Source organism: Sus scrofa, chromosome 4 (genome assembly GCF_054392235.1).
Source record: "Sus scrofa isolate SSC_HxYL_T2T_F1_AM1 chromosome 4, Sscrofa_HxYL_maternal_Yorkshire_Landrace_v2.0, whole genome shotgun sequence".
In the NCBI taxonomy this organism is placed as follows: Eukaryota; Metazoa; Chordata; class Mammalia; order Artiodactyla; family Suidae; genus Sus; species Sus scrofa.
The window spans coordinates 82464529-82481276 of record NC_139386.1 but is presented as its reverse complement, the minus strand read 5'-3'; the positions used below and the strand labels follow the sequence as shown (position 1 = coordinate 82481276).

General features: G+C 42.1%; 1 protein-coding gene across 7 annotated transcripts in view; it reads right to left on the bottom strand.

Moving 5' to 3' along the window:
* PCMTD1 (protein-L-isoaspartate (D-aspartate) O-methyltransferase domain containing 1) overlaps nucleotides 1-16748 on the bottom strand; it is a 63766-nt gene that overhangs the window by 22843 nt on the left and 24175 nt on the right. For 2 of the 7 annotated variants that reach the window (XM_085022410.1, XM_085022408.1), the window contains 3 exons: nucleotides 16517-16748; nucleotides 14882-15312; nucleotides 648-750 (listed from right to left, as the gene is read on the bottom strand). In XM_085022410.1, the coding sequence (XP_084878536.1) occupies nucleotides 648-750; nucleotides 14882-15188 (410 nt within the window). In that variant the 5' untranslated portion in view covers nucleotides 15189-15312; nucleotides 16517-16748. Of the gene's footprint in view, nucleotides 1-647; nucleotides 751-14881; nucleotides 15313-16157; nucleotides 16262-16516 lie in introns of those variants that run through there. The other 5 variants (XM_085022411.1, XM_085022409.1, XM_021089411.2 and 2 more) reach the window with 3 other exon arrangements.

The following is a 16748-nucleotide window of genomic DNA, read 5'->3' as shown; positions in this document are numbered from 1 at the left end:
TATCACTGCTGAATTTTAGGGACATTATGTACCCAACGGACGTCCCTGCCAGCTCAAGGACCAAAGCCTGTGCAGGTATTTCTTCTAAGGGAAAGAATGAGTTCCAAACAATGGTTTTATAAACAAACTTCTCCAGCATGGCCCTCACAGGACATACCCATATATTTCTATGATAACTTCCTCTGGATCTATTACTAAGTAACTGAATGTCTTTAAGAAAATCTTCTGCATGCTAACAGGTATCACCCTTATGCTACAAATAAAGAGGGCAAACTATTAAATTATTATCCCAAAGGTACAAAAAGCTCCCCAAAAGTATTCTAATGCCAATCTTTACATACCATCTTAAGAAAAGGTACCTGAGTAATGTTTAATGAACAAACACTGCCCCACTAATAAAGTGACAGCAGCACATGATTAAAACACAGAAGCTACTTCATTTATTAATTTACCATATACTTACAGAGTAAAAATTACAAGAGAATAAATTTTCTACTCAATTTTTTCTCTAATTGTACACCACACTGATTTGTGTATTCAATTGCATGATTCAGCATCAATGAACAAACAGTAGTGAGGAACAGACATGTCACATGTATGCACTTATCAAGGGCTTTCAAAGCAAAACTACGGGTGGGAATACTTACTTATCAAAGCTATCACTATTTTTGATGAAGCTCTCCAGTTTCTCCTTGGCATATTCCACCACATCTGAATGAAGCTCAATCCCATGATTTATTCCAAAAGGACCTGCAATTGTAGCAGTACCATTTATAAAAAAAATGTTAAGTATGTCTTTACAGAGCTCTTTTAATTATCTATCACAGGAGCATTTAAAGAAGGCTTGAAATATATGAATATCTGCTAGCCACAGATTTTAAAAGCTACATGGAAACCTACTCACATTGCTTTTTAAAAAAAATGTTCTCCCAAGGGTGTAACTTACCTGCCAGCACAATACTGCCAAAGAAATAATCACTCTTCTATCTCAAGTTTAAGTTATCTACTACTATATTTTCATGTATTATTTAGTAGTTGTAAAATGTCTTAAACCATAGGCTGACATAGGTTATGATATAAATCTCTCACAGCACCCCACTCCCCAGAAAATGCCAAACTCCTCAGGGCTGAGCCCTCCTCTGCCTTTTGGAGCTCCAACTGTCCAGCGGAGTGTGATGACCAGGCACAACTGGTTTTACTCTCCTGTCCAGCCAACTTCACACTTTCTACTTCTCTGTGCACAAGGCAAGATGAGCAACATTCCAGGAATGAGGAAGAGGGGAGATGATCCTGGGACGGCTCCTTTTCCCACCGTGGTACTGGCCAAGTACATGCCCAACAGGACTCCCGTTTCCTATGGCTACTGTGTATCGTGCCGGCCAAGACCACGTGACAGTAACACACTACCTTATCTAGTTATCTCATTCCTCTCAAACTTCTGAAACTGAGTCAGTCAGATTTTCCACTCTACATTTTCCTTCTATTTTTGTCTTACTGTGAGATTGGTCTCCCAGGAAAAACTGTGTGTATGTCTGTGTGTGTGAGAGAGAGAGATTTTCTATAACTGGTATGTATCTTAGGAACAACTTAATTGGATGTGCCCTCTACTTTTCATGAATGCTATTAAAAATACAACTTATACCAAGTTCTACCAACCTCTAAAAACTTTCTAACAAAAAAAATCACGGCCCTCAATCGACGTTCTTGAATGTACAGGGAACACATGAAAATACTGGTTTGTATATAATCTAGGAACTACCTAACTATAAAAATTAAACCAAAATGAAGATCAAGCCAAAAGCAGATAAAGATAATGCTTTAACCTACTATATTTCTATTGCATGTGATTAGTATTTTTTAAAATAAACTGATTGTACTTGAAAAATGTATTCAGATAAAAAGACTAAATAAAAAGGCAGTTGGGAATTCCCAACGTGGCTCAGTGGTTAACAAATTCAACTAGGAACCAAGAGGTTGTGGATTCGATCCCTGGCCTTGCTCAGTGGGTTAAGGATCCAGTGTTGCCGTGAGCTGAGGCGTAGGTCGAAGACGTGGCCCAGAACTGGCATTGCTGTGGCTCTGGCATAGGCTTGGCAGCTACGGCTCCGATCAGACCCCTAGCCTGAGAACCTCCATATGCCACAGGTGCGACCCTAAAAAGACAAAAAAATATAAAAAATAACATGGAGATAATGTCCTTAATTATCATTAATAAACTGAAGAGCAATCAATATACTGAAAATAATCAAGAAGAATGCATTAATAGAAGATAGAACTTAAATGGCAACTTGATCAACATCTCATTTATTTAGGAAATGATATACAACTAGAACACAGAAAGCATATGATAAAAACAGAGTTTGGAGCTCTTCACTACAACTCATTTGACACCTGCATTAAATAGAAGAAAAAATTAAATACGGAAAATTTAAAAAGTACACACAGCTGCTTCCAAGGAAGGAGACCAAGAGGTCTGGGGTGGGAAGAAAACATTTTCACCATTACAACCTTTCTGTCCAAAGTGTGTCTTAACATAAGCATGTGTAACTTTCTTAACCAAAAAATTAGCTAGTCAAAAGGAATTTTTAAAAAATAAATAATAAGACAATTCTAGCAAAATGTCACAAGCTGTCACTGGAAAAACCAGAAACGGCATCCAAAAGGAGCTGAGACTTCCTAACACCATCTAACAGACGAAGCCTGAATGTGACTACTAAATAGACTCCGATTATTTTGTATGTGCCTGAAGAGATTATTCTATGAAATAATAAAAGCTTTTCATCATACAGATTTTTAAAAATCAAGCTATTACAGTTGGTCATTATATTTAACAGCTAAATATTAGCGAGAAAACAAAATTATATAGAAGTCAAAAGTTTATTATAACAAATACAATTAGTAGAAAAATCTAGGTATCCTATGTAAGATTAGAAATGAGGTGGTTTTTTTGCGGGTTTTTTGTTTTTGTTTTTGTTTTTTTTGTTTTTTTTTTTTTGGTCTTTTTAGGGCCGCGCCTACAGCATGTGGAAGTTCCCAGGCTAGGAGCTGAATCAGAGCTGTAGCTGCTGGCCTATACTACAGCCATGTCTGCAACCTACATCACAGCTCATGGCAACGCCAGATTATTAACCCACTGAGGTGGGGCCAGGGATGGAACTAGTCTGGTTTGTTGACCACTGAGACACAACGGGAACTCCACAAATGAGTTTTAAGGCTGGCAAAAGCCTATTTATTAGGAGCAATGACAAATAAAATAAAATTCCATATAATAATAAAATCCAGAGATTTGCTTTTCTTTAGAGGTAGTTGATTCTATCATTTCCAGTTAGTCAATAATCAGAGCTTATACATACAGGTCAACGATCATTAGGTAGGTTATCAAGTGCCAATCAATACCTACATTTCTTATCTACATCTCTGCTGAGCCCATGTGACACCCAGCACTCCTCTCCCCTCTCTGAAGCGCCAGGAAAGTGACCACAAGTGGTGTGCAGAGGAAGGCTGCCTGTACTGACTGGGAGCCTGAGAGCTGCACAGAGCCCAGGACACTGGGTGCCTTCAATACTGTGTGGAAAGCTAAACCACAGAACACAGCACAAGCAAGAAGTACTTCATAAAAAATACAGAAGGAGAGGAGCTCTAAGGACAAACTAAGTCAAGATCCATCTGAGACCAAAATACTGTAGGGTGGTGACAAATACAGTGGATTTAAGGCCAGGGCCTTAGCTTCTAATCCTGGCTCATGCTAACAGCTATATAATCAGACCAGTCACTTATCCGTGAACCCTTTCCTACCGTATGAAACGGGTCTGTGGGAAATTCTTGTAAATTATGTAAAGTCCTTCACACACCATGAAGTACAAGATGGGTACAGAGCGTTAGAAATTTATAAAAGTGCCCTCTCCTTGAATACAGAACTGGTTAATTGCAGAAGCAAAACCACAACCCCTAAGAGGCTCCCTACCCTCACTGCATATTACAGTACCCAGGGAATTTTAAAATCAAGTTTACAAGTAGATTAAATTTAACTTGATGGAAACTGTACACAAGTAGAGGGAGGGACCTCCTCAGGGTGCAGCCCAGGTGACAGATGACCCTACTGTAGGCTGGGGTTGAGCCCACTGACCACACCCTCCTAAGTACTGCTCTGCCCAACCTAATCGAGGTTCAAATCTTGCTGACATAGTCCAATCTATGTCCTCCTTGGTAAAATGCTATCAAGAGTTAACAATGGGAGTTCCCTTTGTGGCTCAGGGAAAACAAATCTAAGAACCATGAGGATGCAGGTTCCATACCTGGCCTTGCTCAGTGGGTTAAGGATCCGGTGTTGCTGTGAGCTGCAATGTAGGTCACAGACACAGCTCTGATTAGACCTCTAGCCTGGGAACCTCTGTATGTTGTGGGTACAGCCCCAAAAAGACCAAAAAAAGAAGTTAATAACTACAAATAAAAGCACTGGGATAAAACTAAATATTCACCACAAGAGGGAGTAGTTGAATCAGTTGTGGGTTTCTGTGAAACTTGCTTAAGTTTCTCGGTGAGAATTAAAACATAGTCATTCTTCAATATGTGGGAGTGGGGGTTCAAATACAACCCCACGGATGCACAGCCTCTTGTATAAACGGAAGTAGTATGTGCATGTATCCTGCACATCTGTACCTCCTCCCCTGGTCATCCTGACTACTACTAATACCGAATACAAGATAAATGCTGTTGTATACTTGTAGACACAATGTAAATGCTGTGTGTATAGTTGTAGACACAATGCACGTACTATGTGGGTAGTTATAGATACTACATATATAGTTGTGGACACAATGTAAATGCTATGTAAATAGCCACAGGTACAACATAATGCTGTGTGTATAGTTGCAGATACAATGTAAACACTACGTATATAGCAGCCACATTTGACAAATTCAAGTTTTGCTGGATTTTGGAACCTGCTCGATTTTTTTTCTTCCAAAATCATGATGCATGGTTGGATGAATCCACAGACACAGAACCCACAGATACAGAGGACCAACTGTATACATAAAAGCACCTTTAAATAAGTTATGATATTTTATCACTAATTTTAGTTGTGTAAGATAAGCCATTTCTGGAAGATTCATAAGTAACTTTATAAGAATTCAGAGAGAGTAACAGGTAAAAAGCAGACAAGAATAGGTTTCATTCTTTCTTTCCCTCAGCACCCTGAGGTATAGGGCAAAGACATAAAATAGTACAAAGGCAGATAATAGGGAGAAAAAAATGAATCAGCAAAAGATTATCTGGAGTTCCCGTCATGGTGCAGCAGAAACAAAACTGACTAGGAACCATGAGATTGAACGTCTGATTCCTCCCCTCGCTCAGGAGATTGAGGATCCGGCGTTGCCGTGAGCTATGGTGTAGGCCGGCAGCTGTAGTTCTGATTGGACCCCTAGCCTGAGATCCTCCATATGCCTTGGGTGCAGCCCTTTAAAAAAGAAAGAAAAAAAAAAAGACTAATCAGTAACTAAGAGAATCGATCTAATGCATTAGACTTTTTATACTCTAATTACTTTCTAATGGTTTCTCCATCTTATTATATTACACTTTAAAAAGAATGTTAACAAAAGGCAAAACTGTTAAACATTTACTGAACCTTGCCATGTTTGCTTAAAATTCTTTAGCTAGCTGGACATACCTAAGACCGGTGACTTGTTCTCTGCTCTCTAGGTTTGGGAAAGGCCTTGTGAAGCAAGTCTTAGAATTTATCAGAAAGTTCCAGTCCCTCAGGCTTCTCTCAGTTTATGAATACAAGAGCTGTTTTATCACACTTGCATTTTAGGAATATGTTTACATGAAATCTGAAAGTGTTGATTTAAACATTAACAGAGAATAGACCCAAGGCCCTAAGTAAATTATATGTCTAAAACATCAAAATATCAAGAACAGATGTCATTATCAGTTCCTTTATATTTCCACCCAGCAGGTGGATAATCCACGTCTAACGTGGCCAGAGCAATTTACAACTCTATCTCACACATCTACACAGGAATTACCAAAGCAAATTCAGTAAGGTGGAAAAATGTGCTCAACCACAGCATAACAGAAACCATAGTTTAAAAGTTATTTTAAACAGCTTTAGGAAGTTCAGTGGAAACAAATCCGACTAGTATCCATGAGAATGCAGGTTCGATCCCTGGCCTTGCTCAATGGGTTAAGGATCTGGCGTTGTCGTGAGCTGTAGTGTAGGTTGCAGACATGGCGTGGATCCCAAGTTCCTGTGGCTGTGGTGTAGGCTGGCAGCTGTAACTCTGATTTCGACCTCTAGCCTGGGAATTTTCATATGCCACAAGTGCAACACTAAAAAAAGAAAGAAAAAAACAGCTTTAGAACTTAGACCAAACTCTTTAACAGCAGTCGTCTCTTGCAGAAGCCATTTCATCAGCTCTTTCATTGTGCTGTGTATTTCCTTTTGAAGCACCTGAAGCTACTCCATATGCTTCACTGACATGGGGGCCAGTGTAATGACCAATTCACATAAACAATAAATATTTGCTGAAATAAATGAAGAACAACCAATAAAATGGCCCCCATGCGTCTACTGCTAGTTCAAAAATGACGTGCACAGTTTCAAGGGTACGGGATGTGCCTTCTGTGCTGCTGGCACAAGGCTGGGTGGGTATAACAAATACTTTCTGAAAGAATGATAAAGCGCAGAAATGTATCAGTGACTCCAAGTTGAAAAGGTTCACAAGGAAGACTGAGGTAAATGATATATACAAAGCATAAAAATGTTTATTTTTCATGTCTTAAGTATACTGACAAAAAAAATCATGTGTCTAACCTATTTTATCATAGAATGAAGCATTCTAAGAAGTAAAATCTTATAGGTAAGTACATTCCATTCAAAATAAACTTATTAATTTTAGCTGTTTGCTAGAAATCTTCTAAAATGCAATACATATTTTCCTTTATGTACCTAGGAATATTCTTCTGAGTTCAAAGCAACTATCAACCAGATGAACACCACATGAGTACTACGCAGGAGGAGGCGTCTCCAGCGCTCCATGCATTGTTCTTCAAGTGGGGAGTCAAGCAAAGTGCAGGAGAGGGAGGGAAAGAAAATCTTTCAAAGTATGCTTTTTCTTTTGGGCTTCTTAACCCTGTGAATATAGTACCTATTGCACAAAATACAGCTAGAAAGAGAGAAGAGAAGGGAAACTGATGTTCAGGTTTTTGCCTTGGGTAGTTTTTGTAGAAAAGAGTAGCTTTTACTAAAATGGAAACATAGGAGGAACAAGCCAACCTGACCCCACTGTCTTGTGTGGGCTGGGGTAAGGAAGGATAACCTGAGCTGAAACAGGCTGAACTTTTGGAATCAAGAGATATGCAATAAGCATCACATAATTAAATAGCTAGTTTGTCAGCCAGCTTGGAAGATGAAGAGTGTCCAGAGCTCTGCAGAGCTTGGCTGCTGGACACCTGTGAATCCTCTGCATAAGGGGGTTACCTCAAGACAGAAGGAACAGCCATCCTTCGCCACAGGTTAAAGCCAGAGAAGCTGACATAAAAGGAGAGATAATGTATATATAAAGCCAAGGCAGAGAACTGAAATCCAGGGAAAGAACCTTCACAGGCCGAACAAAGGTGTAGGGCAGTTGACAGGCTGACTCACAGGAGCACCCCCAGAGAGAACGAGGAGGCAGCTTCCAGGAGCAGCAGGCCAAGCAGCCCAGCTCACCAGCCCACCAGGTGAGCCTCTCACCTGGGCACTCGGTCCAGCAGCCAGCTCAGCCCAGGAAAGACGAAGAGGAGAGCCCAGTCTGAGGGCGTCAGCTCCACAGTGAGTCACCGCGGGCCAGAGACTCACACATAATTTTACACAGAGACACGAATTCAGAAAGGTTTAGTGGTTTTCTGAAGTATACAGTCAATAATTATTATTTGTGGTGGTTTATGTTCTATAAAGTCCAGAAAACACTTAGTTTTTAAGTAGTTTTCCCCTGCTACTAGGGGAAATATGTACATATAAACATACCTCAAATAGATAATAAGTCTGTTTTCTTTATTTTACAAGAGAAAATGAGCTTGAGTGCTAAGAGACAAATGGCCCCAGAGCCCAAGCTGCTTGAGCTGCTTCACTGCCATCTCCATGCCCTGGCCACCACCCTAAGATGCTGAAACCAGGAGGCAGAACTGCCCCTCATCCCACCCCAGCTGGGACTAGGCCACAGAGGAACCCACCCCATTCACCTGTCGCACATGTGCTGCAGTGATGAGTACTGATACGAGGGTTACAAATAAAGTATAGCAAGTAGGAGTTCCCGTCATGGCGCAGTGGTTAACGAATCTGACTAGGAACCATGAGGTTGCTGGTTCGATTCCTGGCCTTGCTCAGTGGGTTAAGGATTCAGCAGCGAGCTGTGGTGTAGGTCACAGACTCGGCTCAGATCCTGCACTGCTGTGGCTGTGGCGTAGGCCAGCGGCTACAGCTCCGATTAGACCCCTAGCCTGGGAACCTCCATATGCCGCAGGAGTGGCCCTAGAAAAGGCAAAAAATAAAATAAAATAAACTATAGCAAGTAGGTGCATTTGCAATGGTTCAACTGTTTCTGGATCATGGATATCTAGGTTGGGGAGAGTTAAGCTGAAGGTAAAAACTCAAGATGTGAAGAGAACTAACTGACTTTTCACAGCACTGAGGGAACTACCCTTTCAACTTCCAAAGACTATAAGGAAATATAACCAGAAGTTACTATGAAAACTTTGTAAATTTTCTAAAACTTGTACTGTTTTCTAATATTTGACTTTTTTTTTTATTATTTCCTATTTGTTGCCGTGTAATTATCAGCAGTAATATCCATATACACAAAATCACCTGGGGATTAACTTTCCAAGGTAGCAGCCATGAAGGACATGGCTATCAGTAACAATTTCCATTCCACAACCAAAAAAGAGGGGGAAACCCTAAGATAGAGAATACCAGTGGCAACTCAGTACAGGGTGTATGCGCAGAGGAAAAGATGCACAAAGGCCTAACAAGGATTAAGAAGTTTAAACTGTAACAGCAAGGAGCTTTATCAATTTCCCAAAATGTTAGTAGACTAAATCAAAGAGTTCCTTTCAGAACAGATTTGCTCAGAGCTCAAAATAAAGCACATACCAAGAACAGCCTTTTTAATTCCTTTTAAAGGGGGGGGAGCAGGGGCAAAGTAGAAAGACAGAGGGAAAACTGAGGTTTGGTTTAATGCAGAGAAGAAAATCTACCTTAGCCCTGGAAACCTACACAATCTGTTGTCTCACCAAAGACAGGCTGGAGAGGGGCAGAAGGCCACTGTGAACCTCCCTCATTTCCGGGCCTGGAGTGAGCCAAGAGTTTTCTAAAAGAGATGTCTTTAAAGGATATGAAAAGATACTTGAAAATCATTTCTGATAGAGGACTTGTATCTAAACCATATAATGAAAACTTACAACTCAAGAATAAGAACACCAACAACTTAATTTAAAAACTGGAGAAAAGATCTGAATAATTTCCCCAAAGATGGAAAAATGACCAAAAAGTACAAGAACAGATGTTCCATGTTGCTAGTCACTACAAAAGTGCACGTTAAAACAAGACATAGGACTTGACACTGTGGCACAGTGGGTTAAGGATCCAGTGCTGCCATCAGCTATGGCGCAGACCACAGCTGCAGCTCAGATTCAATCCCTGGCCCAGGAACTTCAAAATGCCATGGGTGCAGCCATTTGAGGTGGGGGGGAGATACATACCTACTAAGACAGCCATTAAAAAAAAGGGGGGGGGGGCATCAGTGAGGATGTGAAGAAACCAGAACTTCATACATTATTGGTGGAAACAGAAAATGGTACAGCCACTCTAGAAAATGTGTCAATTTCTTTCTTTTTGGCTGCACCTGTGGTATGCAGAAGTTTCCAGGGAAGGGATTAAACCCATGCTACAGCAGTAAACAAACCCACAGCAATAACGTTGGATATCTGCTGAGCCACCAGGGAACTCTCAATTTCTTACAAAGTTAAATATAAACCTGGAGTTCCTGTCATGGCTCAGTGTTAACGAACCTGACTAGTGTCCATGAGGACGCAGCTCAGATCTGGCATTGCTACGGCTGTGGTGTCAGCCAGCAGCTACAGCTCCAATTCAACCTTTAGCCTAGCCTGGGAACTTCCATATGCTGCAGGTGGGGACCAAAAAAAATTTTTAAAAATAAACCTACCACACAGCCCAGCAATTTCACTCCTAGGAATCCACCCAAGAGAAATGAAAATGGATGTCTCCACCAAGATTTTTATGTGGATGCTCATATTAGCATCATTCAAAATAGCCATCAAGTTGAAAGGACAAACAAAATGTAGTCCCTACACAGTGGACTACTACTCACCACCAAAAGAGATGGGATACTGACATATTCTACAGCGTGAATGAACCTTGAAAACACAATGCTCAGAGAAAGAAGCCATACACAAAAGGTCACAGAGTACAGGACTCCACGTATACGAAGTGTACAGAAAGTACAGAAGCAGCTGCTGGGCGCTGGGGAAGGGATAGGGAGTGGGTCAGCTGGGCATAGGGGAGCTGTCCAGGGTGATGGAAGCGTTCTTGAATTGGAGCATGGTAATATCCGCACGGCTCTGAAAACAGACTAAAACTGACTTGCACAGCTCAAATGGATGGACTTTGTAGTATGTTATACCTCATCAAAGGGAGGAAGAGGGCTAAGTGAGAGAGAAACCCGAGTGTCCGAGGTCAAATGCAATACAAGTGGAGCTGAATTAATTAAGTACACGAAAGAACAGAGACCAAACATGATGGCCACACGCAGCCTGACCAGCCCTCTGGACCGCAGGGCAGCTAAAGGCATTTAGAGATGTTGGCAGCAGGTTCTCCTTGACGCACACAAACCTCTCCACTGTCTGACCTGAGGAACAGGTGCTGTAGCGCTAAGGCAGTGGCCTACACAGTGCTGGATGATTCCAGCAGTGTCTCCACAGACAAGCCCACTAACTCAGGATCTAGGGCAAGAGACTAAAAGTCATTAAGCTGGAGGAACCTTGTAGGTTTTGTAAGAAACCTCTAAATTTTATAGTATGGGTTATATAAGGAAATGGGAATGAATCCCTAAGCAAAAGGGATCAGAATGCGGGAGAACCATCCCCACATGAATCAGAAACATTATCAGAATAACTTGCTTCACAGTTCTGCTATTTATTTATTTACTTGCTTTTTAGGGCCACACCCACGGCATAGGGGTTGAATTGAAGCTACAACTGCTGGACTACACCACAGCCAGAGCAACACAGATCAGAGCCACATCTGAGACCTACATCACAGCTCACTGCTGAATCCTTAACCCACTGAGCAAGGCCAGGGATCGAACCTGCATCCTCATGGATCCTTGTCCGGTTCGTTAACTGCTGCACCACGAAGGGAACTCTGACAGTTCTGCTATAATGAGGATCTAAGAGACTTCTTTTCCTGCTCCCTATTTTTCAGCAAGATTCCCTGGACAGAAGACAGCACTGAAACAAGGGTCAATTAAGGACTAGATTCTCCGTGAATATCCTTAGCTCTAGGAAGACTCTTAAGCAGAAGTAAGTGGAACAAGAAGAATATCTTCAATTGAAAACTGGACAAGCTGTCTGAAATGAGACATATTAGAACCTGGAGCGATCCATTGTCTAGATTTGGGGCAAAAATAAATTCCACCTAAGAGTAACAGCTTCATGGCACAGTGGAAACGAATCCAACTAGGAATCATGAGGTTTCGAGTTCAATCCCTGGCCTCACTCAGTGGGTTAAGGATCCAGTGTTGCTGTGAGCTGTGGTGTAGCTCGCAGACACAGCTCGGATCTGGCTTTGCTGTAGTTGTGGTGTAGGCCAGCAGCTGCAGCTCAGATTTGACCCCTAGCCTGAGAACTCCATATGCTGAAAAAAAAAAAGAGAGAGAGAGAGAGAAAGAGAGAGAGAAACAGCTTCAAGTGCACTTTAATCACAAGAAATTTGCTGAAGTGAGGCTGAACCTGCTTCCCTTACTGAACAATTGTTCTCAAGGCAGCAGCCCACCCTTGGCAGGGGTTCCTCAGCAGTGGTGAGGACTCCTCACAGTCCTCAAGAGACATCCTACCCTCTCTGCCTCAGCCTGGACTCCTACAGCTTCTATGGAGTGTGTCCTCAGATGAAAGCCAGTGCCTTGGGGAGCACCTGTCACCCCATGCCGTGACTGTGACTGGAGGGCTGGGCCATGGGGTTAGAGTGCCTTGATAAGGAAAAGAGCTTCTGTTAAAAGTCACTGGGAAGCACTGGAGCAAAGCCCCACGCACCACACTCAGATAATCAAAAGGAACACATCAGCCTCTTTCTTTGGACCTACTTGTAAGTGACTTTTACGGATGCGTCTTCCCCTTCTTGATTTAATTAAATGCTCAAGAAACACAAACCAAAAAAGGGGAACAGGAGAGAAAAGAGTAAGCTTCCCCAAAAGCTGGAGAGCTTCAAGATTTATTAGCTGTAATCACAGCTTTTTACACACTCTGCTCTTTCTGCCTTTCCTTTTTAAAAATGTTATTTGATCCTTCTCATCAAATTAATGTTTCCCAACAAAATGAGAAGAATTACATCTTGGCCTCAACTGCAGGACCACACAGGCAAATCCTAAAATGACGTGAGTCACTGCAGTCACACATGTGACTGAAGACCCGTGACTCCCTGGAGCCTGGTAACAGAGGGTGTCATCACTGTAGGTCATTCACACCAGTCTGTTTCCCCAGCTTCCCGCTGAGAATGGGGAAGCAAGCAGTCAAGACACAATCAAGTCTGTGGTCGGCTGGCCTACAAACGCACCTGGCCCAGGAATCTAATTTCATGGGGACAGAGACTAAGAAATGGAGTTTAAGAGGGTGACCCCACTGCCAGTGAGACTGCTAATGACGACGCCCCCTCCCCTCATTAGGCCCTGGCTAAACTAACCTCCCTCAGCAGAAGCCAGGTGACTGGCTGGAGAAGTGAAAACAGGACAAGTGATCTGTGTCTGACCAGATAGGTGTGAGACCTGGACTCGAAGCTTAAGGAGACGCAGCTGCTCGAGAAAAGCACTGGGTCAAGGAAGGCAACTCCTGCCTGGAAAGAGGTGCTCCCTGCTCCCTCCGCTATGGTCCTTTGCTTTGGAGACTGTCTCAAATCCCCAAGATTCCCTTTCCAAAGAGGCTCTCTGATAGAAGTGACAGATTTCTGGGATTCCCAACCTGCTGAGAAAGTCCCATCTCAGGAGGTGCAAGAGCATCAAATTAAAATGTGAGCCACTAAATTTCTTTCTTGGCAAAAATTATTATTATTATTTTTTTTTTTAGGGCCTCATCCGCAGCAATACAGAGGTTCACCAGCTAGGGGTCCAATCAGAGCTACAGCTGCCAGCCTACGCCACAGCCACAGCCATGTGGGATCCAAGCCATGTCTTCGACTTATACCACAGCTCACAGCAATGCCAGATCCTTAACCCACTGAGTGAGGCCAGGGATCAAACCTGCATCCTCATGGATGCTAGTTGGGTTCATTAACTGCTGAGCCACAACGGGAACTCCTCTTGGCAAAAATTAATAACGTCACTTTTTTTTGTTTGTTTGACTACAGGTTCCACAGCTTGAAGAGAAAGTGTGGAGCCAGCCAGTGTGTAGAAAGGGGAATTACAGGTCTAAAAACGATGCTTCGAGTCATACAGTGTGACTACATAACTTACTGTCCAAACTAAGACACTCAGAGAAAGAAAGGACATCATTAACACTGATGCTAGGATGCCAAGAAAAACTAGGGCTATCCCAGCACACTGGGGCATAGGGTGCCCACTAGAGGACACATGGCTACTAAAATCCTTCCAGGACTCTTTCACTTGGAGCTTTCAACCACATCCCTCTAACCTGGGCACACACCTCAATTGCAGCACATACAATAACTGCTCATCTTCTATGTCCCTCCACCCCAAAGTCTGTGAACACAAAGGCCTAATGCTCTACTGCCTAGCAAACAGTGAATTCCAAGTGGCTTAGGAAAATTCATGCTTGTTCGTCCCCCACCTAACATCATGCCTGACAGGAGATCTCCTCCATGCAGGCTTTGTCATCCTCATTCTCAGTCTCCTGGAGCTCATCTCCTAGTCACGTGGCCTCAGGCGAGTTAATTCAGCCTCTGTGCCTCCATTTACTCACCTACATACACGGGAATCGTGATAATACCTACTTCTCAGGATCATTAGAACACGACACGAGTTGCTGTATGTCAAGTGCTCTACACAATGCCTAGCCCTCGCAGCAAGCACCCCTAAGCTTGGTGATGGCAGAGGTATTTGACCCTTTCGATCATCCTGTCAGGAGAGGATGCCTGACAGGAGAGGCATTCAATAAGGAAGCTGAAAACTTAATGACACAGACACCTCCTCTTTCTTCCCCAACCCACCACTTTGCCCCAACACTGCCAACTGCTCTACATCCCACATCCTCCTTTGTCCCCACAGAAACAGAACCATTCCCTAAACAGTGGGACCCCGATAACCATCAACTACCCAAGCGGTCGGAGCATTTAACTGAAGTAGATTGCATGACACTCCAGAGTTTCCCGCCTGCCAACTGTTTGATGGGTTGAAAACAGTTCCAAGAACTTTTAAAGTCTGGGATCAGATGCAGAAGCTAACTATCAGGGTCAGGGCTAAAACCAGGAAAGGATTACTACTACAACCTCATGTTTCCACACTTAAGGAAAGAAGGTAACTACTTTGACTGTATACATTCAAACATATACTGTATACAAAGTTACAAACCCTATTATATATATATATATATATCATAAACAGTAACATAATCTCAGCTTACTTTTTAAAATAGAATTTTACAAAAATAAAATTACCTAAAATTAAGCCCACCATTGTACTTAAATATCCGGTTCCACTTCCCAGGTTAAGAAAAGACAATCCTGGTTGAAGTTTCAATGCTTCCATAACTTCAGAATAAATGCAAGGTGCTGACAAGTGTATGTTGCCATGCTTCCAGGCTAGGTCTTTGTAAGCATTGTCTCGGTAGCCTTCCAAATAGTAATCTCCGCGATCAATCGCTCTGAAGGCTTGCTCCACTCTTTCAGTGCGGATATACTGAGCTTCTTTTAAGTTATCAATTAAGTCATCATTATCTTCCCCAGCACTCACAGCTCCTCCCATGATAGCATTCAAATCAAACCATAAATTTTAAAATGTAATATAATTAGCAGAAATGGCTTCCAATAATGTAGTGTGGTTTGTTTTCCTTTTAATATTGCACTTGATTTCCAAAAATAAATTAATCCTGAAAGGGAAGAATAAAAATAAACAGGTTTAAATTAATGCTCAAAAGGAAAGTAATTCCAGCTTATTAAATAAATAATAGTCATTATAACTACCATTTTTCACGGACATATTCTGTTCTAGACACAGTGTTAGACTCCCTAAATATATTATTTTGTTTATTCTCATAACTACCACAAAAGGTAACTTGAGTATGATCTCATCTGTACAGACAGGAAATTTGGGACACAGAAAAGTTAAGTCATCTCAGACTGTGAGGCCCAGTATGGCAGCCACTGATTACACAGCTACCTAGACCTAAATTAACTAAAATTATCAACAATTTGAAATTCAGTCAGTTACACCAGCCACACTGCAAGTGCTTAACAGCCCCATGTGGCCAGCAGCTGCCACACCAACAGTACCACTCGAGAAAGTGGACCTGCTGGAATATGACCCCTAGTCTTCCAGACCCCAGAGACAATGCTCGTAATCACTAAGCCACGTGGCCTTTTTTAGAGTGTGGGAAGCCTAGTTAAGTATGCATGGGTTACTTGACTTAATATCCCTAAACTTAAAAATCCACTAATACTTCTAAAATGGACAATATAAATTCAAAAGGTAAAGAATATTACCTAAACACTGAATACAAAATGGAAAAACATAAATTCTGAAATGATAAAAGAGATCACCAATTTTGTTAACAACTTTAATAGTTTAAGCAACTACAATGAACATACAAGTATAATGAACTTCTTTAACAAGTCAAATCCAGAATCTCTGAATGGAAACATAAGTAACTTGATACAATAAGAATTTCAATACATAATACTGAATATACAATTTAAGCTTTATTCAATTATTTACCATAGATCAATTAATTTCTGGCTTAATCAATCAGGTGAAAGGGAAGGAGAGAAAAAAACAAGAGCTGTGATAGCCTTCTGGCAGGGCTGTACCTCAACTCCAAACTGGAGAGAAAAAACAAAGAGTTGTGATAGTCCTTATGACAGGGCCGTACATCCACTCCCAACTTGAGGGACAGCAGTGAGCGAAGCACAGACCCCTGCCCAAGCTGCTCCCACACTGCTGGGGAGGCTGCTACGCCAGAGCCTGCCCCACTGGCTGTGCCCCTCCTGTCTTTTCCTATGGTCTCCTCACACTTTCTTAGCAGAGGAAATACTGTAAACCCACAACACATTCCTATGTGATCTACTCAAACTCACACAAATGCTGGCTCCAATGCCTTCCCCAACCCCAACCCCAACCCCCCAGGGGGATGGGGAGGTGCTGCTCCTGGGACAGGTCCTGCAGTAAGTGCAATTCCAGCATGTAAAGAGGTTGTAATGGCATGGCCTCTGAGCACAGGTTGGCTTTGCACCGGGTACTCAAGAGTGTGGATATCTTCCCAAGACACTAGAGGTTGGGAGACAGTCTCCTCTGTCTCCAGTGTGGCAC